General features: G+C 40.7%; 1 protein-coding gene across 1 annotated transcript in view; it reads right to left on the minus strand.

The window, feature by feature from the left end:
• Positions 1-3,681: 3,681 nt before the first annotated feature.
• Positions 3,682-22,491, minus strand: part of ADAP1 (ArfGAP with dual PH domains 1) — a 37,107-nt gene continuing 18,297 nt past the window's right edge. The window contains exons 5-11 of the mRNA XM_053471764.1: positions 9,919-10,031; positions 8,032-8,178; positions 6,162-6,245; positions 5,863-5,925; positions 5,445-5,516; positions 4,529-4,757; positions 3,682-3,775 (exon numbers count right to left, since the gene is read on the minus strand). Coding sequence (XP_053327739.1) covers positions 3,747-3,775; positions 4,529-4,757; positions 5,445-5,516; positions 5,863-5,925; positions 6,162-6,245; positions 8,032-8,178; positions 9,919-10,031 — 737 coding nt within the window. The 3' untranslated portion in view covers positions 3,682-3,746. The remainder of the gene's footprint in view (positions 3,776-4,528; positions 4,758-5,444; positions 5,517-5,862; positions 5,926-6,161; positions 6,246-8,031; positions 8,179-9,918; positions 10,032-22,491) is intronic.

Below are 22,491 nucleotides of genomic sequence, written 5' to 3' on the forward strand. Positions count from 1 at the left end.
TAAAATGACAGATCTGCTAAAGTTAACGTTCTAAGCATGCTACATAGCACGAGTAATGGAACAGCACCTTTAATCACCGACGATAATCTTGGGCGACCTACAATTGGGGGGGAGTTAACTATTACTTCCCCAGCTGCTTTAGAAGCAGGCCTGACCTGGCCAAAGGGCACACAGAGCTACTACATGATGGGCCTATTTTTATATATAAGTGCTTAAAATGCCCAGGACTGTTTTTCATCCCAGTATAGTCCTGTTTGAACTATAACTCCCATGATACTCAGCCAGCTACCGCTCAGTCAGATGCTCCCTGAGGGTTGACGTTATTCTGAGCATACAGTAGCTCCCTATTGGATATCCCTGTTTTTAAACATTCTGTATAAGAACGTGAAAATCTGGGTAAATTAACAAAAAAAAAACGTATCACAAAAATATATACAAAATAGAATCTGAGGTACTTCGTATCAAATTAACGGCAACAAAATGAGCTACAAAGGAATATTGTACATTATATCATTCCGCGAGGTGGCAACAGAACCATAACTGAGTCGCTTTCCCCATAAACTCGCGTACTTGCACCATAGCCATAAAAATCACCATTTCTCACAATTATTTCAATGATTAAACATTTTCTTCACCCAAAATGTATTTGTTAGATTTTATATTATCAGAATGACTTGTTTCATTAAATTTAATAATATCCAATAATATCGAATAAAAAATGAAAAAAAAAAAATGACAAACCTCTCCCAATGTGTCTTAGCAGAATTAACCATTTCCGTTCGCTGCAGAAACGTCTCATCCGGCATTTTTAGGAATCAGTCACCAAAAATAAGCACCATCTGTGTGAGATGAGCGTCTAGTTCTGTGTCCCGCAGCGTTCTAAATTCAGGAAACTCAATTGCATCTGGGCTTCCAAAAGTCTTACTTCACTGAGAGGGTGGTGGATAAGTGGAACAGCCCCCCAGCTGAAGTAGTAGAGAGTAATAAAGTGAGGGAATTTAAATATACATGAGGTCGGTATAAAGCTATGTTTCTATGGCGATATCATTCAATGCGCAAATCTGTGCTGCACAACAGCGCCACCACATGGCAGCTTCAATCGGTGTTACATATATTAGAATATTTTTTTTTAATTAAATATTATAATTTATTGACATAACACATATAATTTCACCCCAATCTCATCCCATCCGCGCCAGAAAGAATTCGTATTACATTTTAATATTTGTTGATTTTCTTATTCCACGCATTCTCTGTTACGGGTTTAGCATTTTTTTTACACCACACCAAACAAAATTAACAAGAGAAGTTAATGCCCTTTATGCAAAACCCACAGTTTTTGATTTCACAAATTTCCTAATCCCACCTTAAAATGTAGGCCCCTTCAAGCACTAGAATTACAAATATTTTTTAGCACTAAATATGTTTATTTTGCATTCTATCTCAGCTTTTAAAGTAACCCCCCCTTACTGTTTCTACAGCAATGTATGTTTGACTTGTTTTAAAGGGCCAGTCATGCCCATTGTTTAACGGATCATAATGCCAACTATATTCACTCGATTCCAGTCTCCTTGCCATTTAACACTTTAGGGTTTATGTGGACACAACATTGTATGGCATTTAACCCTTCTGGGATCTTTTGGGGTTCACCCCTGCTGTAAAGGTGAGTCCAGAAATGGACCTCCTTGCTCTCTTGTGCCTAGAGGGATACCGACTGTACCCCATCTGGGGTCGTTGGTTTTGCCTCTCATTCCGGTTCTGGACTGCCCTTTTGGGTGGGATCAGACAGATAGGGGATTTTTCTTCCAAGCGGGACGCACTGTAGGGTAGGCTAAGAAGTGGCCGTCTGTTTTTTGGTGAGAATCTCATATTCTTTTTGTATGGCAAGGAAATATACAGAAAATAACGCCTGTTTCCCCCAAGCTTGTTCTTTTGCTCTCGGTTGATCATTGGCATGGATTTGTATTTACTCAGTAATACCCAACTGGGCCGATTGCACAGAAATAATGGAGAAATAGTTAATTTCCGCTGTTACCCACAGACTAAAAGAGGCAACGAGCTACACAAAGGTGGGCAACATATACGGCCCATCCATGCATAGCTAGATCTCTCAGTGGGTTTTTGTGTGTATGGTATCCCACCGCTGCCACCAAAGGTGAGGTTTCTATGTCTCTGGTGGGTATTTTGAGGGTTGTAGGCCCTGGCACAGACCTCTTTAAGCAGGTTGGAATACATAGTTACATAGTTATATAGGCTGAAAAAAGACATGCGTCCATCAAGTTCAGCCTTTCCTATATCTGTTAATTTGTTGCTGTTGATCCAAAAGAAGGCAAAAAAATGCTTCTCTGATTAACTGATTCCAGGTGTACCTTGTTGCCTCTCTCAGTCTGTCTAACAAAGTGAGGATGAATGATTTCTCCACTATTTCTATGCAATCATGCGCTATATTAGAGGTAATAGAGACTATGATAAGCCTTGAGCTTCCCACCCAGGAACAAAGTGAGCCTGTGAAGCGTATTAGGCTGCTATGGCGGAGGTAATGAATCCAGCTGTATACGCTTTTGAATAATCCAGATTATATTCTTAATTTTATGTTTACAGGACAAGCTGAGATTGCATTTCATCAATTAGTTAATAGATTAATTAAGAAATGTCTTAAAAATCTGGATAGGTTCTACTCTTTCACATACGCAATTTGAATGTAAAGAACGGTCATATGAAAAGAAAAAAAAACAGCAATTTGAGTATTTGTTGGTTTTCCAAATATTCATTCCAGTGGTGATTTACGTGGGGACCAGACTACGCAGGGCCGGCCCAAGGCAAAATGCCGCCTGGGGCGAATTTTAAAATGCTGCCCCCCCATCTACCCTTCCTCTCCCTCCGTCCCTGCCGTGCCCCCCCCCCATTATCTACCCTTCCTCCCCCTTGTACTTACCTTTCAGCAGTCCTGCGGCGAGTCTCCTTGTTCGGTCTCGGTGCCGGCTTGTAATGCTGAGCGCCGGAAATCTTCTGGCACTCAGCATTACAAGCCGGCACCGAGACCGAACAGGGAGACTCGCCGCAGAGGAGAGAGAGAGGGGCGCCGAGCGGGTACTGACATCTTGGTAAGCGAAAACCACTCGGCGCCCCTTTCTCTCTCTTTCGCTTTAAAAAAAAAAAAAAAAAAAAAAGCGGTTGTCCCACTTGGCTCCATTGTCGGGCCGGCCCTAAGACTACGATCCACATCCTGGGACCCATCATTGAAAGGGCCGTTGAGATCAAGCTTGGGACTCCGAAAGGGGCTCCTTACACTTTGTGTGGTCAAAAAAATAACTTAATTTCATATCGGAAACATATCGTCCATACAGGAGGTTCTTGGTAAAGGAGAACCATTGAGTTCCGAAGCAGACAAAACTCAGTTTATAATTTAAACATGTAGATATTAATGACAATGTGCAGCTTAGCTGCGTGAATTGGATCAAAGTCTTCTAGAGGTCACCCCGTAACGTCTGCTGTCAACACAAATGTCCATAGAATGTCTGGAGATGGAAAAAAATACATGCCCAGTCTTTCTTCTCGAGCAAAGTGTAGTGAAAATTGGAGATCTGGTAGCCAGAGCCTTTCCCAGCTCTGTTATTTGCAGCGGCCAACAGGATCGCACGTCCGATTAATCTTAATAATTTCCCCTTCCTTAGAAGTTTCTTTTTTTTTTAGGATTGTCCCTTGTTCTCCTGTCATTTGTAAAATGTTGTGTTGTACGATCCCTTCTATGGTTTATGTTTGAAGTAAGCTTCCACTAAAATAAAGCAGAGAGATCAATAGTTGGATGGTATTTGAAGTGGAATTGAAAGGACAAAGTTAGTTAATTCAACCCGGCGGAAATTAAATGACCTTTAGAAGCAGTAGAATATTTCCGGAGGTATGTTATTTTTTGTGCTGCTTCAATACACATATATATTTATATCAAAAGTTATGGTGGGTAAAGGTGATGGAAAACCCTTCCACTAAAATTAAGGGGTAGTAGAAGTATTATTAAACACTCATCTACAGACACCAGACAAGCCAGAAGGCCTGTTGTTCCCTCAGAAATCTCATGGCGCTGCCACAACCACAAGGGATTCTGGGTAGGCGCATGCAAATAAGGTTAACAATGATCACCTTTTGCCTCTATATCCACTTTATACATGGATCCATTGAAAAGGTGACCATTGTATATATATATATAAGGTTTATGTATTATGTGTTTATGGTCAGCATCTCACTGGCAGTATCTATTCATTATTTGCTCTAAGGGGCCAACACCACGTCTAAAATATATGTCCATCTAATATTTTTTGAGCTATTTTTATGGAAAGTTTTTGTATGCAGTTGCTTTTTTTTTTTTTTTTTTGCTTTATTTAAGTTCTTTTTTCACTTAGATTTAGTCCCTACAGCTATAGATCCAACTACGTGAGTGGTGGAAGTGATCTGTGGCTTCAGAAGAAACCGAGGCCGATATATTGATATTCATAGGTTATATGACTACTAAAAAAAAGTAGGTCAATCTCACCTGCATATTCCTGAGGAAGCATGGGTTTGCTGAGAACTTTCCGGAAGGCTGAAATCCACTCCGAACGATCCACGTCATTCTCACACGCGAAGAGGAACTTTCGGTCTGGAGTAACAATGGTGATCCCGTGTTGCCAGTGGTTCCCTTGAGTTGAGGGCGGAAGTCCTTCTAGCACCTCATACTTATTCTCTTTGCTTCCGATAAAAACCTCCCCTCTGGCAAAGGCATCCTGAAGAGCGAAAGCAAACCCATCATCATCATATATATTCGCACCATATAAACCGAGGCCTTATTACTTCTCAGCCCAGAAGTAGAACGATGTGGAATCACCCACATGATTCAGATGGGTCAAAGTGATTTAGTGGTCAAAACATCAATGAGTTCTTTTACAAAGTAACAGCAAAGTCACGTCTCCTGTATCTAATCTTTCTGAGACAGGCAGGCTCCGGAAATTGCCGAAACATAGATATAGATTTCATTCTTGCCCAAAATCGGCAGAGTTTGTAGAAAGCTAATTCCCAAAGAAAATAGACGCAGGATAAGGCAAGCGTTACAATGAGGACATCACCCACAATACATAAATGACTAAAGAATGTCTGCGTTTTTAGGCATTTTGAGATGTTTTGACGTTAACATTCTGAAGGCATCTGCAGAAGATCTCATGAGAGAACCATACGAGATTCCAAGGACATTAAATTTAATCATTGTGATTTGAAAAATATTTTTATATAATAAAATATGGGAGAAAAAGGGGTTTATCTTTTATTACAAATTATTTCAAAGGTCTACTAAGCCAGGATAAAAACTAAATTAAAATAAAATGAAAGGCCTTGCAGATCTTAATAATTATAGCTTATGAACGATGTAGACACTACATTATTTTAGTTTTTATTCTTTGTAGATAACGAATTCTCACCAAAGGATCTTTGAAGTACATTAACCTTCTGTCATCCAGAGTGAACCATCGTTTTTTAAAGCCTTCTGTGTGCTAAAAAATATTAAAACAAAAAAAGACGGAGAAAGTTTTATAAACATGTCCTAGAAATAAACATATTAAAATAAAAAAAATAAAAAATCACCTTCAAATATTTGACTTTTTTGGGAAGGAAGCCTTTAAATATAAGTCTATCGAGTACCAACAAAGTTTGGACTAAGAACTTCAAAAGAAAAAACATTTAAAAAGAAAAATTTAAATAAACGTCGGACCTCCTGGAGGGGAAATGCTTGGGAGATATATAATCACTGGCATTTGCTGTTTCAGTAGCGTTTGAATACATTAAAACATTTCCTTAAATTACACGAATTACATTAATTTAGAGGCATTGACACTTTACCTTTGGTCCTGTTTTTTCCATAAATCCTTCTTTGAGAAAGTTTCTGGTCAACTTTGGAACTAGCTGTAGGAATGAAGAAAAAAGTAACGGATTGTTAAACAAATTTGACCTGAAGAAGCCGTGGAAACATCTTTACCCTTCACGTCTGCCGTACTACTTAAGATGTTCATAAATCTATTTAAGTTTTGGCCCTATAGGTTCGGCCATATAGGACTGGCATAAATAACGAGGATGCAAACTGCCTCTTAAGTTCTAGATTTTTTTTTAGATAATGTAATATCATCCCCTAATTCACTCACTTCGATGTTTCCGGCTACAGGATAGGCCACCTGTAAGTAGTGAAACCGTGCGGCGCGGATGGCATTGAACCAGTCAACAATTTCCTGGATCAAAAATAAAGAAAACATTTTCAATTGACTTTTATTTATTATTTTTCACTCTTCAATGCACAATTTCCTGAATTATTAAAGGTTGTAATTTTTTTTATGTTTCTGTAGCATACCTACATTGCCTTGAAATGATACCGGTTTCTTAACCATTAAAGGAGACCTGCAGGATTATTTTCCTGTTGAATGAATATTGGAGTCCGTGTTGTATGGATTCCAGCGCATTTTACTGCATGAATTATCAACCTGTATTCAAGACCTTGACAAATCTGGGGACCTCAAAACATTGAATTGGAAAACACTTCCCTAAAATATAAGTTAAGACGTAACTCCTGTTCTGACTGTATGCGTTAATGTATATTTTTTATATGTGTGTTAACCACCCTATTTAACTTGTACAGCGCCGCGTAGTATTTTGGCGTTTAATTAATAAAGGGTAATAATAAGAACATAAAAATGTAATTCTTCCAGAGTCCAGAAGGTGGCGATCCGCTATACATATTACTGTTCTTCACCTGCCTTGTGCCAATGACATATAACCTTTGTTATTTATGCAGTTGCTATAGCAATAAGCCGACTCCCCACGGCTACACCTTAAAGCAGGTGTCAGGTGTCTTTGATTTATGGTTATAATATAACCCGATCCGAACGCGTGACCTGTACTGGAACCCAGCAAACACTTCTGCTTTCCCCGACACCGACTACATTCATTCCGCTTCCTCCATGTAGGTTACAAATTAAAAGCTCACGTCTGCGATAACGTCTCAGGATAACGATTAACCCTTTCTATAGATGCCAGAAGTTTTCCATTGTGAAAGCAGATAAGGGCAATCTCACCCTAATTTCCCTATTTCGGCGTTGATTTACATTTTTGTATTATTTATTATTTTATTTATTGATGTTATGCCCATAACAGTAACTATACAGCCAAGAATAGCAATGTTCTAACAGATTTGACAGCAATGCAAACTCTCATTCCAAAATCCTTTGTTTTCTACGGCTTTGTGTATGAGGATGGTCGGTATCCGGTCTGTCTGGGCGCTGTTTATCTCTAGTTGGGTATGAGGCAGCCCAAAAGCTCACGATAACTAAGAAAAAAAACCTTTAAATGGGGATGTTTCAAACAGGGCCGGCCAAAGACAAAATGCCGCCTGGGGCGAAGTTTAAAATGCCCCCCCCCATTACCTACCCTTCCTCTCCCTGCCGCCCCCCCATTACCTACCCTTCCTCTCCCCCATTACCTACCCTTCCTCTCCCTGCCGCCCCCTTTATCTACACTTCCTCTTCCCCCTCCGTACGTACCTTTCAGCAGTCCCGCGGTGAGTCTCCCTGCTCGCTCTCGGTGCTGGCTTGTAATGCTGAGCACCGGAAATGACGTCATCTTCTGGCGCTCAACATTACAAGCCGGCGCCGAGACCGAGCTAGAGGGCTCGCAGAGGAGAGAGAGAGGCGCCAAGCGGGTACTGACAACTTGGTAAGATAAAACCACTCGGCGCCCTCTCTCTCTCTCTCTCTTCTCGGCTTTAAAAAAAAAAAAGGGCTTGGGACGGCAAAGTGCCGCCTGGTGCGGTTGCCCCACATCAGTGGGCAGTCCTGGCCGCGTCCGGCATGGGTAGGCTCCTGGTAGCCGGAGGCCACAAGTTCCCAGGTATGCCTATGATACGCTCCTGATATTTCATTTACGAGGCTCACATTATAGGCTACAAGAAAAACATTGTTAACATACAGTGGCGATATATTCAGTATAATATCGAAGAGAAACGCTGGTCCCCGGGGCCCTTACCTTTCCATCATCATGATATACAAAGATATTCCTAGTGCTGTTATCCTTCAAATACGTGATCTGCAAACCATTTGGGTTTCCGATTTTGGCAGGCTGGAAAGTGGCATTTAAATGTTCAATTTTCATAATTGCTTTGGGTTCTCTTGCCTGAAAAAAAATAAAAAGATAAAATCTGAGCAAGACAATAACTTTGTGATCAAACTATCGCGGAAAGCAGAGAAAAAAATTACTTCTGTGATCACTGAACTTAATGAGGCGTATAATATGCCACAATTACAATGAATGCTTCAAAAGTGGGGGGGGGGAGTCAAATACTACTTGTCAATCGATGAGAATAATGAATATTTTTGTTATTTTGCAATTTTCATGAGAAGTATTTTGAGAATGATGGAAAGAATGAGGAAAGAAGAGAGAGGGGATACAATAGAAACACTTAAATGCATAAGGGGATTATGTACAGGAATGAAGGAGGAGCGATGTTAGAATGAGAGGTTTGTGTCACGTGACGATCGAGTGATCCCAGTAAAAGTGATGAATAAATATGATTTAACAATTATTTCTGGAACAGCACGTTTAAGTAGAATAAATGTGAAAAGTGCGTAGGAATGTAAGAACAGTTTGTATAGCAGTTGACTTGAGACAATATGGAAATCACTAAATTCTGTTATTTCTACAAAAAGAGAATTAACCCCAAGCTGCCTACCCACTGTCGGATAAATCAGCGGATCACTTTAATTGAATTAAGCCGAATTTTAAAATGTCATCCTGCTTACTCCGGCCATCACTTGTTTTTCAGATATTCCAATTTTTTATTTTATTGCAATCAATTAATTTACATAAATCAGGTTTTTTTTTAGACGAAATGTCATTATTTTACGGACTTTTACTGCTTCATAATGTGTTATTGTTGCTGAGAACTCCCGCCGCCCTAGAATCCCTTTAGAATAATCCGTCCTTCACAGAAAATCAAAACTGTCACAGCGGGGTTATTTGATGCTTTCATCTTTTATTGATTACAGTTTAATCTGTAAACTGCTGCTCCATAATATTACACCGGCATAGGTGCCAATGGTCCCAAATTTAACAAGGCAGTCCCAAACACCATACACACACCGCCACTTTACACATTACAGATTCCGTATTATGATGTCATCTGCACTGTACCGCACCTCATTCCAATCGAGACAAAAAGACAATCTGGAAATTGTAAAATATCATACATTTTCTAAAATTTCAAATACATCCAAACAGCTGGCAAATCATTCTTCTTCCATATTTGTGTTTAAAAGTCTAGTGAGCCTTACAGCCTGGAAAACAGGGTATTTATCAGCTGTGAGCTAACTTGTCTCCTAAGTACCGCAGCCATGTGGATCAGCGTGATCAGTGTGATCAGCGTGATCAGTGTGATCAGCGTGATCAGTGTGATCAGCGTGATCAGTGTGATCAGCGTGGGGCTGCCATCTTGCCTCAGAAGTGTGTGCATGAGCATGAATGCCTCCGTGGCTGGTGCGCAGATTTGGGTTGCAAAGTGCATCAGCCTTTTAATGCGTTTAAAGGGGAAGTCCAATGGGAAAAAAAAAACATATTTCCCTCCTTAAGCATAAACCCAAGTGCTGTATACGGTAATGAGAAAGTGTCAGCGAGGGAGCGTGATTGCTGCACCTCGAGGGACCCGACGCAGGACAGGTGAGAAGTATCAACCTATCTATATAATATGCATCATCATCTAACAATAACCATAAGGGAAAATCTGCCAATAGTAAAAAAGAAATGCAGAATCACAAAGAGGAGGAAATGGAAGATATATATATATATATATATATATATATATATATATATATATATATATATATATATATATATATGCGCGATTTTTGTATTACTCACATCATTTTTGTTGAAATATTTCAAAACCCCTTCTCGTTCTGAAAGTACAAATTTGCGGCTTAAAAACTGCCCGTTGTCGCGGCCTCTCTTCCACAGGAGTCCTTCCCTGTAACCTGCAGGAGAAAGGGTCGCCATTAGTGTTTTCGGGATTTCAGGACGGCGTGGGTAAAAGCAACAGAACCGGATTTTTTTCTGGCATCTAACGGGTTAACATATAATACATGTTGCAGAATCCTGGAACCCCGGGCATCTGTGGGATTTGGCAGAGATACGGTTACTCTCCGCATGAACCGGATCGAATGGAGTCATTCCCAGCACCATTTGCCTCGGACAAATGTTGCCAAATTCTCCCAGTTTACGGCATTCAGCCAGGAGCCAGCGGCGCAGAATGGACCCGCAGAACATCGCGGCACAATTACTGTTACAGTGCTAGCCGGCGGCTTTAGTGCAAAGTAATGACATATAATGTGATGACAATTTACCAGTTAGTTCGTTTTTTTATTTGAATTTCCTTTGAACTGGGAAATTCATTTGGAAAGGTAAAGATTTTTTGGGGGAAAAAAATCAATTATTATAAACGCACCCCAAAAAAGTAGCAGATTAGTCAAATTACTATTCTTAAAGAGACACTCCAGCCATCATATGATAGCTGCGCGGCCCCTTTAAATATTTGTGTTTTGCAAATGCATGGTATTCTGAAGAATCCCCCCATATGCGTTTACCCCTTTCCTTGCCCCCCGAGCTATTCGTCGGACACATTACCTGCACGCCGTAGGCAGGGGTTTCTGCAGACCCTGTGCGAAGCCGCAGAAAGCTCGCCCAATGATAAGCAGCCAATCAGTGGCAAGAATCATCAGATCATTGATTTTTGTTTTGGAAGAATGCATATTAAAGTACTCACAGAGGTTTGGGATTACTCACTGGGGGGTGCCCCATGCCTCCCCCCTCGGTAACTAACATACACACTCGCACACATTAACACACACACTAACACACATGTAAACACTCAAACACACACGTACTTACACTAACATACACTAATACACACTCTTACATTCATACACTTTCTGAAAAACCACATACACACTCATTCTAACACATACACACTCATGCTAACACATACACACTCATGCTAACACATACACACTCATGCTAACACATACAGACTCACGCACTCCATCCCTCCCTTTCGGAAAAAAACTGGAGGATTCGAGTGTCGACCCGGAGAAGTGGAGCAACTTGGAGAGTTCCCAGGAATGACTGTGATAACTTGCGTATGGCCTGCAATATATGAATATGCAGCTAGAATTTCAGGAAAGAGACCTTAACATTAGAAATCCTAACATTCATGTGAAAACTGCTTACCATGACATAACGGGTGAAGAGAACGCGATTAATATTCATTCATGTTAATTAAAGCAAGTACATGATTTATGCTGCATTGTAAATGGTACAAGAAGCCTCGGCCTTAAAGAGCTTTAAATCCCAGAGGTGTTAAGAGGAACAACGGGATTAGATGTAGGTGTAGCCAGCGGAGCAAAGTAATTAGACCCAGTGAAGCCAAGAGTGACTGCGCTAGAGCAATTAAAGGCAGGGAAGGAATGACAAGTGGGGGAGAAATACGTTACAACGATCACTATGGTTATTTCCGAGCCGGGCAACCAATTTCTTCCAGCTGCTGTGAAACTACAACTCCAATCAAGCTCAGCCAATGTGATTACATTTCCTCTAATGCTCAGACATGGATGAATTACACTAATTCCAAATCTCAAAATGGAGATTGCAAGGCGAGTGTCCCTCTTTAGGACCCAAGTCCCTTTTTCCTCCCCTGATGTCTGCAGGGTATCACAGGGCTCTACAGACCTGTGAAGGTCCCCTTATGCTCAGAGCACTCCACAAAACAAATTATCAATGGCTTTGGGTCATGGGCATCAAAGACGGCAGATAATGGGTTGGGAGGGACTGAGCAATATCAGTTTGGCTATAGGCTTTAATTTTTATTAAACTGTTACGGACAGTCTCAGCCAACGTCCTGAAAGTGACTGACTGGTCTGGGGTGGAAGTCAGTGAAATGTAATGTGGGAATGACATCACAGCACTTGACATCATTCATCATCACTGCTACTTTAGGTGTCATCATCACAGGTGGAAATGTTGGAACTAAGTGAACAAGGGATAAACCAGGCCTATCCCCCCCCCCCCAAATACAGACTTCCCATCGGACACATTATCCGACAGCCCTAATTATGAAGAGCTCATTAGGAACTGGTTATTTTCCTGAAGTGTTTGTGAACCGTGTCCTTTTTATTTTAATGCTTCATTCCCTCGCCTCGCTTACTGTGAATTAAGGAGAAATGGGTACGTTGTTTGTGACACCGCATGAACTCACAGCAAACAAACTGCTATCATTAACACCATCATTAATTTTATCACCGAAGCCTTTCTTACATTGCAGCTGTGTCTCCGGCTTACTGGTCTCTGCATACAGTCTATTTAATGATTTCTCAGATGGGTCATATAGAAAAAGACATATATTACAGCAATTTTATGTCAAAGAGAGAATCCAGGGGTTGTTTATCAGACCTGTCGCCGAAGCCATATTTCTGAAAGGGAAGCTGGAGCGATTTTCAAGCAACGTGATATTTATGGAGCTATTGGTTTCTTTGGACTGCATCGTCCTACATCTTTGTGAAGATACAAAAACCCAATAATGGGTCCCATTTCAGAGACTGAGGTCTTAGATGATGACTTGAGCCGGTTGGATAACGGGTCATGTCTCAGTACGGCTGTCTGAATCTACGGGACATATCTAAGTGATGACGGATCACACGAGTCCTCGATCTGTGGATAACACGTGAGACGGGACATCCAGACCATGGGTCCTACAGGAGGCCTGGGTCAAACCCAAGGAAGGACACCTCAACCATGAAAATTGAGTATGATGTGTAGCTCATGGATCATAATTGAGACAGAACACCTTGATCATGGTCATGCTTCATCACAAATGCTTAGTTAGCTCATCCTCCATCAAACACGTATATTCTGGCCTTTAGTGGGGTTACAGAGGCTGAAGGAGATACCAACCTTCTGACTGCTGTGAGATCCAATAAATTAGCAAACTAAAGTAACAAACTCCAACAAAAGCCAACAAATACATAAAATATACATTTTGGAGTGAGGGGGAATAAAGAGCTCCTTTCATCTCGCTTGAGCGCTTTGTTTTGTTGTCGGTGGAACCGAGAGATTAATTGAGAGACGGCCTGTTGGCTAATCGCTGCCAATGATTAATGCCGGTTTTAAAAGCAATGACTCAGCCTAGCGACTTTCAGGAGTGATTTACAGTATCAGACGCAGGAGTATAAATAATGAATAATTCATAAACAGATGACCTCACTGATCGATACCCCAGACAAGGAATTAAACGATCAATTCAACCCAAACAGCAAATACACCATAGCAACTAAATCTGCTCTAACCGCCGCATTCATACAATAATTAACCCTGTTATATTTTATATATAGGACTCCGTCCGTCTGTCTGTCTGACCGGGAAAAGCACCAAAAGAAAAGTCCTTTTAAACCAAAAAGGTAGCAAAACCAGAGGTCTACACGATGAGGGTGAAGGAAACCCTGATGAGAAATGCAAAGTAATTAATGAGCCTAAAGAATTCCATGACATAAAATATAGAATAAATAATTAAATTTTCTCTTCATGGTTAAGTTAATTGGCTCTCTTGATACGTCCCCAAACAATAAAACATTAAATCTGAACCACTCGGCCCGTCTAGTCTGCCCGTTTTTTCCTGATGTAAAGACTCGAAACGTAATCAGTCGTTGGTCTCGTGTTAGATTTGAAAGTTAAATTTCCTGGATACATAGGAATAACCTGAGATCATCACTCCGAGTACCCTCAGGCAAACCCTCACTTGCACAAGCAGAGCTGTATACACCAGGTCTGATTGCGTAGGCTGCGCATGGGGATCCATCACTGAATGGTCTGCGGTGATTTAAGTAATGGCCCATTTTGCGTCCCCTGCCGTTCCACATACCCCAGATATACCCCGGTTTACACGCACCATCCCCCAATACAGTCCCTTCCTCTGCTCTCTGTAGGGTTTCTATAGAATACTTCAGTAAGCCAGAACGGGTGCTTTTGGGCTACTAGCTCCGGCCTTCAAGTTGCCAGCTTCCCCCAAACATTATATGCAAGAAGATATTTTACCGTACAGCCTTAGAGATGTTCTCCGGTGCATTTGAATTATTAAAGCCCGATACTTAGAATAGCCGTGGGGGATGGGGATTGCGAAGCGTAATTCAGGACTCTCCTTCTTTAACTCCTTTCCTGCCTTCTACAGCTGGAGTCCGTGGGAACGAAATGCCTATTCAATTCATAAAAACAATACCTTGGGGTCATTCCAGATCTGCCCCCCCCCCACTGTCCTCATTAGCCCCCTGCATTGTTCGGCTGGAAGGCCAACTCCGTTTTACGCCCTGAAACATCAATATTTTAAAGTTCTAAGCCCAAGCTCCTCGTTCATGTCTGACATCCCCTTTACTTTTATTTGCCGACACAGATGACAACTGACCTACTTTATGCGGAGTTCCGTTAACCCATCAAACCCGTCTAACACACAATGCTAAAGTGATCAACGTGAAACTAATATTCTAAAAGAGGGGAAAAAAGGTCAACAAAAAATGTCCACTATTTCAAATACAGATGGGATTTTTATCATTGTGCTGTAGCATCTTCATACCGGGGGTACCTGATTTATATATATAGCTGGATTTAAGAATGTTCATTTTTTGGCTTGATATTAATGCTTAATTTTGATAACTGATAATGGGTACGCTGGGTACTTTCCATCAGTAAAGTTGGTTGACAAACTGTGAGAACGTTTCTTCTTGACCCCAAAGGCAATCAATAGTTTTACTTCAATCAATATTGCCTTTTATAGAGTTAAGTAATAAACATGCACTTAACCAAGGCATCAAACCGCAAAAAAACGTATTCCACATGTTAACTGCCCTGACTTTTACTTTGCTTAACGTGAAGTCTCTTTTCCCGTAACCTAAGAGGATGTCCCTCTGTTGTCTATTATTTTCTACAAATGGAGAGTATTATAGATTGTAAGCTCCATTGAGCAGGGTCCCCCTGACCTCTTTGACATACAGAAACAATTGTTATGTTATGCACTACTTGTTGAGAGGGTAAAAAGACGTAACAAGATCTTTTAAAGAATAAAACGGTATTGGGTAATCGGTGGGGGTCTATGAAACACTGGATACTCCATACTTCTCTACTATATGGTGTTGAGGGGCTCAGATCTTAGGGACACTCCAACCATCATAAGCACTTTAATGTATATGATGAGAGTATATTTACGGGGAGCCCAGAAAATCCTCCATATTGATTTGCGCCCCCCTCCCCAGCCCAACGCTGGTTGCCGCACTTTCACGCGATATGCTTACCGCCAGTCAGCTCCAGTGGTGGCTTGGCAAACGTTGCTGGGAGGGACCCCCATTGTACGCAAGCACGGAAAGCACTTCCATTGATTTCAACAGGAGTGTTTCATCGGCACCGATTGGCTGCTTGAACTGCCGCGAGAATCGTCAAACCCAGCAGAAGGAGGGGAGCTGCAGTTTCTACTGGAAGGTGTTTTTATTTTAAATAATGTGTATTAAGGTACTCACAAAGTACCTTGCCTAGGACGTTAAACTGCCTTTGTAGAGATGAAAGGAATTGGTTACCCAGAAACATTGTAACCGAATCACCCACTTAGTGCACTTGGAGGAAAACATAAATGACACCACAGCTTTATCTATCGGCGGCCTGAGTTTTGTTCTTTTGTTTTGGCAAATAAACAGAAAGTGTGAAGCCTTAGAGGACGTCGGGGGAGATCGTATCGGCGGCAAGTAAATTCTCTGCAAATCTCCCAGATGAATGCCTCTCTTTGAGTCCTGATTGACACGGCGTCTTTCTTGGCGGTAATTAGAGTGCACTAAAGGGGTCCGACATCTAATAAGTGATTGGGAACGTCTGTCTCCACTTGACTTGTGGCACAAATAACTTCAGAAAACTAACCGCAGGTTAGACTTACTCTCCGATCAGGCCTGCGGTAAATGAGACAATTATTTAGCAGGTTTAGAGATGGAGCGAGGTCTCCGGGGGGGGGGGCTGACCAACCAAATCCTCCATGAGTCAAGCCGAAGAGATCATTTAGTCCTATCGACAGAGCGCTAAGCATCTTTTTTAGTACAAGGTGCACTTTTAGCCACTTTTTTTGTACATACTAGCAATAAGAGCTTCTATGAGTACAAATGCCCAAATTATAGCTGCCAATAGTTCCAAAATCATTAAGACAGTCTCAACGTGCGAGCCAAAATAGCGGGAGTATCCTTTTACCCATACCCCTGACATTTCAGGTGTCCAAACAGATCATGAAGGAGCTGGAAGCAGGGCCATGGTGGATCTCCTCCGCCGGCTCATGATCACTTAGCTCTGTGGGACAGCAAGACAGTGCCTGACAACCAGGACTGTCCTGTGGAAGCTGGGATGGTTGGGAGGTATGCTTTAACATATTATTTTATGCCGGTTTGCTCTCAAGGTCACCCGTATGAGCGAATATGAACACAGAGGAATGCGGGGAAACCACATTTTACTAGGAATAAATCTGTAGCCATTTGATCAGATTACAATGTATCATTTGCCGCTGGCACAGATCTGAGTTTTGGTTTATTTTTCCTATGTGAGCAACGGGGCTGGCAGCCGGCAATGAAGCATAAACAATACGGCGATAATGGATGACTCTGTGCAGCATTTACTTTGGATGAAAGGGCTGCAGTTAAATACATGTTGCAGTTGGCACTACTTTACAGCAATCCATCATCCATTTGTAGTCTTTTGTCTCTTAGGACGTGCCGGGGAGAAAGCAACACATAGTGTGTTTATATGTGAAATTGTCTAAGAAAAATACATTATTCTTAGAAACGTCTTCAAATGATAAGTCACAACGGCAAAAATGTGCCTATTTGGCTTTTTAAAATGTTAAGAGGTATGGGAAGGGTTAACTGTCCAGGAACTAGGTGGAGGGCATGGGGACCAGGGAGGAGGTGGTAATTATGGCTGCATTTACTTTCCAGGTTCTTCAAAGTACAAACACAGCTTCCAATCTGCAGGGCTTCAGAGAAATGGAAGGAGAGTTGGTGAATCCCAGTCAAAACCGATGAAACACAAAAGAGGATAGTAGCGATACATTGAAGCCATGTCTATTTTGGCTCTCATGGTGCTCCTAGAAAATTGTCCTGCCCCATGGAAAATCCACCCCTGGGGGTTTTGGAAAAACTGACTAGGACAGGTGGACAATGTCATGGACAAGTGCTCAAGGAGGAACCTGACGCATCATGGAGAGGGAACCTTTCATGGCGAGTGAGGGTAAAATGAAAGAAAAAAGGGGAGTTTAAGGGTATAGAATCAGCAGTAAGTTTGATTTAGGCATGTATTAATTTATTTTTCAAAATTTAAAATAAAAAAAGGGTCACGGATCTTTTGGGTTGTGGATCCTGGTTGACGTCAGTCTGCCCCTTCTCTAGGTGCTTTATAAATAAATCATAATTATAATACACGATGACTTGTACTCGCTAGTAACTCTGCTCGGAAATGTACTCCAGGATGCCTTGTTATTCAGTGTTAGAGGGGAAAGAGCTCAGATGAGTCATCTGCTTATGACAACATAATGATGTAATTTACTAAAAAAAAGCATGAGCATAGTCTTCAGTGACACACATGGAGGAAATATCATTAATTATTATTATTATTATTAAGTTTTATTTATATATTGCCAACAATTTACCCAGTTTTAACTTAAAATCTTTCATTACATATGTAGAAGTACAACAATCATCCGTTGCTGCGGTGTGAGCTAAGCCATGATACAAGCATAAAGGAAAGGGTAAAAATAAGGCTCCAACGCATACTCCACCACTGATCAGCTGTGTCAAGCCAGGCAACGGGCTGGAGCTTAATTATCCTACATCGATCTACTCAACAATAAAATATTCCGATAAATAAACCTCCCACAAAATTATGAATTAACCTCAAATGGGAAATGTATATTTGTATTTATTTATTATTTATTAAAAAAAAGTCCTAAATTTGATGGTACCCTGGGACTCAATTTTGTTTACTTCTTTTTATTCAACTCAGTCTTTGATGGCTGACACCTGTCAGAGACAAATTATACACAACAGAATCATACTCCGTAGCTAAATGTCTGAAGACCAGGGGGATTTAACAGTTTTGTTTTTGTCCCGACGGTCTCCGGAGGAAAGGTCATTTCTGACACAACCTCACTGCAGTTTTCACACATTTAGTCTTCGGATGTTGAAAGACGAGGCGTGAAAGGTCCGTAGTTCGCAACCATTTTCAAACAGCGTCTTCGGAATAAGACAAAACACCCAGAGCGATCAACCTTTGTCAGATCTTGAAACCAGCCTCTGAAGTCCACGTGTTGGACAAGGCATCAAGAACAGTTACAGCGAAGGAATAACACCCATTAGCGATTCACAGCGTGTAGACTTGTTTCTAGAAGATGCCAAGTATGCGTTTGAGGACAAAAAACCCAAATTCTTTTTCCTTCAAACCTCCCTCCATCAAACGGTCTAAATTTCGCAGCAAGAGGCTTTCAAATCCCCTGCATTTTAAAGCCGCCATTTTGAATAATTGTGTCCTTGGCCAAAGACTTGCTTACTGTTATTTACGCTACATTTTCCTACCTGGTAATGAAGGCAGCGTCTCTGCCCTTACAATAAAAGTGGAGAATTTTAAAGCACAGCAGGAATAAAATCGCTGGGATTCCAGCTACTTCAAACCCATTACAGTTGGCGTTCTTCATAGGCCAGCGGCTCATCGCCCCAATTAATGTTCTGTGAAGAGTCTTGCCGGGAGTTCCAGCACAGAGACGCGTATGAGTATGTGAGTGCTTACACTTAAAGTATTTTAAATTGCAGATCCGTTACTGAATTTATTCATGACTTCCATCAGCTAAATAAAAAATAAGATTTACAGCCCTGATGACAAGAGATCAAACTGTCTCATGTTCATCCTCTTTCAACGTCTAATCCACTCTTCCCTGTCTAGCTTGTCTTTGCGTCTATATTTTTCCACTTGACTTCATACAGCTCTCCCTCTCCATTCTAAATATATATTTTTGCTCAGTGTCATTACATGGGCTTTTTAGAACAGATTTACAGAAATAAACATGTGCTACCGTATGGATATAGCAGCCATGCCAGCATGATCTGGGTTCCAAGGGCTACTCATTATCAATACAGAGTGACATAAAACAGCAAATGTAATCTAAGGACAGTCAATGATCCCCAACAGACTAGTAGACCTTTTATTTAACATAAGGATGGGGCTGCTGAATGACTTTGATCATTATCAACTTCCCTCTAGAAACCTCGTATTCCTGATTGTGTCCATATAATAACCATTTCTTAATAAAATATATATTTTTTATATGTTGCTACAAACAAAAAAAAAAGTGGTTCTGGGAAGAAATGTCCCCTTTCTGAATAATGAACTATTACATCTCCAGACTGTGCCGTCAGTACATCAGCAAGTTCTGCTTATCAAGACATTTCGTAATTAACACATTCTCACTGTGACGACCACATAGTCGGCTCGGAAAAAAAAATACATTTTCGTTCGGTCTGACTTCCTTTGTGGCAAACGCACTTTTCTGTAGACTGGTAACACTGTAAATCTTAAATACACGTATATTCGGTTTCCCGAAAACCAGTTTCAACTGGTAGTAAAAGCCATTATGGTGACTGATATATCATACATATACACACATGTTCCCTAGATCTATTAAACCCCCCCCCGCCATTGAAAACTCTCATTCACTTTTCCAACTCTCATTCACTTGACTCTGCTGCAGGCGAGTGCATGAGAGGTGTGACTTTTCTCTGGTGAGTGCTTTAGTGAATTAGCGAGTTGGACTTTTATCAAACTCAAATTTTTGGGGAGGAACAATGTTTAGGGAAACAGAAGGGAAGTACAAGGTTTCGTCTACAAACCTTCCAGATTGTATCTGCCGGCATTCGTGTTGACTGCCGGTTACTATGACAACATCCAATCAATCAGAATTTTTTGGTTCATGGCAGCATCAAAAATACGTAACTGATACCCTTTTGTATTCGTTACCAGGTTGAAAAAAAGGTGATTAACACTGTCTTTGGGTGGTAATGGCCAATCCTTGACACTGTAGATATTGTGGACTACCGTTTGAGTATCATGGGAGTCACAACAGTTGAACAAGAAAACAAAACTTAAGAATAGCTTATTTAACTTTAAGCTGAACAATGAGCTTAAAATACCATTTCCAAAGCAGAACATGATAATGATATGCCGGTTAGCTGAAGGTCAGGTAACGCTATCTCAGCACATAATAGCTCAGTTACAATAATTACCAAAAAACAGAAGAGCAAATCTTCTTATCCTATCGAGCCTTATTACCGACGCACGGCCGCGCCTGACGGATTTACCTACATAAATATTTAGCATAAACAGTGAAACCAAGGGGTTGTCTCGATCTCCCACTGAAACAGACGATACGAGTGACAATAAGAATGAGCTCCTTGAGCTGTTCTTGCAGGGCTTGTGTCAGCGCACAGAGATTTCCTTTGTGACTTTGGAACAAGATGTCACTGTTTACCAAGACAATACCGTCCTTGCAAATATTAGTCATGTGAGTGCAAGGGAAAAAAAGATAGCTATTCTTCGTCCCTAAATGGAATTTTTACATCCAAGAAGGTTGGATCGTTAACCTCTTGGGGATCAGGGCTGTGCGTACAATGCATTATGTCCTTCCCACTGATTTTGTCCTATTCTAGTACATTAGAACTGAAAAGCTTCCTATGAAGGTTTGATCACATAGACCTTTTCAGTTTATATGCCCGCTTTGGTGTCAGAAGCATATTAACGAGAGGGGACAAAATGTTATATGATTAAATAATTATTATTCGGTAGAGTAGGTGGAACAGCACCTTTAATAAGCATGGAAATTAGGGTAAAATGGCATTATTGATTTCCAAAATGAATATAAATCTTCAATGACGATTGGCGATCTAGGGTCTGGTGCTGGCAGCGAGCATCCAGCGCATGTACATTGCTATATATACATATACATATATATTACAAAGGCCATTATAAGCATTATTTGCACACGATGGCTGAAGCGTCCCTTTAAATTTCCGATTGGGATCCAGATTGATGGTAAGTCTTTCTCTTTTATAACACTTGGTAGTTTTAACCAGCAGGAAAGCTGGATTCTTCGTGACAAATGAAAGCCCAGAGCCGTTCGGATGAAAAGAACGGATGCATTATCGTATTACGCTAAATGAAATGTGTTACATTGTGGCAGCTAAACTTTTGACTCAATGACATTTATACAGGATAGAAAGGTTCACGCACCAAAATGTGGGATTTACACTTTCTAAGAAGACAAAAAAAAAAGAAGAAATTTAGCATTTCTGGAAGATGCACAAAAATAGAGCTTTAAGAGCCAGTAAAAAAGGAAAGTTTGCACAATTGTTAACGGGTTCATTCTTCTACCTTCTCCCGCGTGTCTACTCACGGACAATGAGATGACACCTGAAGTGTTGATGACCATCTCGGCTGACTGGGAAGTGAGAAGACAGGCAGAAGAAGGTAAGATAAGGTAATGGGGAGGAAAAACCTTGCAGAAACTTAGAAAAGGACACTAAGATGGAAGCTCTCATGTTATAGGCAGTTATGGCATATTGAGGACATGGAGCGCGGGGTAACTTCCACACACGGAGCAGTGGCCCCCAGTTTTGTGGGAGACTCGCTGCTGCCCCCCTAACTGTCAACTAACTAACAGAATATGCCACTGTGAATAAGGAGAGATCATAATACATATATTCCTTTTTGTAATCCATGAACAGCATTACAGCCGTTTACGTACAGAACTGTGCAATGTTCTATTTGGGAGAAGTGGCAGATTTATTTTAACACGCCATACGGAGTCCTAAATATATTTGTAATTAAAATATTTCCATTTTAATTTTCCCTGCATTCCAAGCTAAAGCCGTATAATACAGCAGTGTTAAAACACATATCATGTATTAACACATAGGCAATGTCCGATTAGATTGCTTTAAGAAAAGATTCTTTTAGGAGCTTATTATACATCATATATATATTGCTATTAAAATATATGACATACCCGAAGTAAAAGGTTTTTATATATATGTTTGTGTATAAATATGTATATATATATATATATATATATATATATATAATGGGGACTGGTCTGTATTTATTGAAATGTAACCTTAATGCAATGAAACCTAACCATTTTTTTGCATAATTAAATGTAATTATTGTCATTGTATCTGAAATAAATGCTGGAGATATTTAAGGGGATTCTTTTACAGGGATCTGATTTCTGGGGTAAAAGCCCCGCTGTCAGGCGCTCTGCCGATGCCTTTTACCCAATGCTCTTCTGAATTCAATTGTTCAACTCTCCCCTGAGTCTTGGCCATTGCC

Source organism: Spea bombifrons, chromosome 7 (genome assembly GCF_027358695.1).
Source record: "Spea bombifrons isolate aSpeBom1 chromosome 7, aSpeBom1.2.pri, whole genome shotgun sequence".
Taxonomy (NCBI): Eukaryota; Metazoa; Chordata; class Amphibia; order Anura; family Pelobatidae; genus Spea; species Spea bombifrons.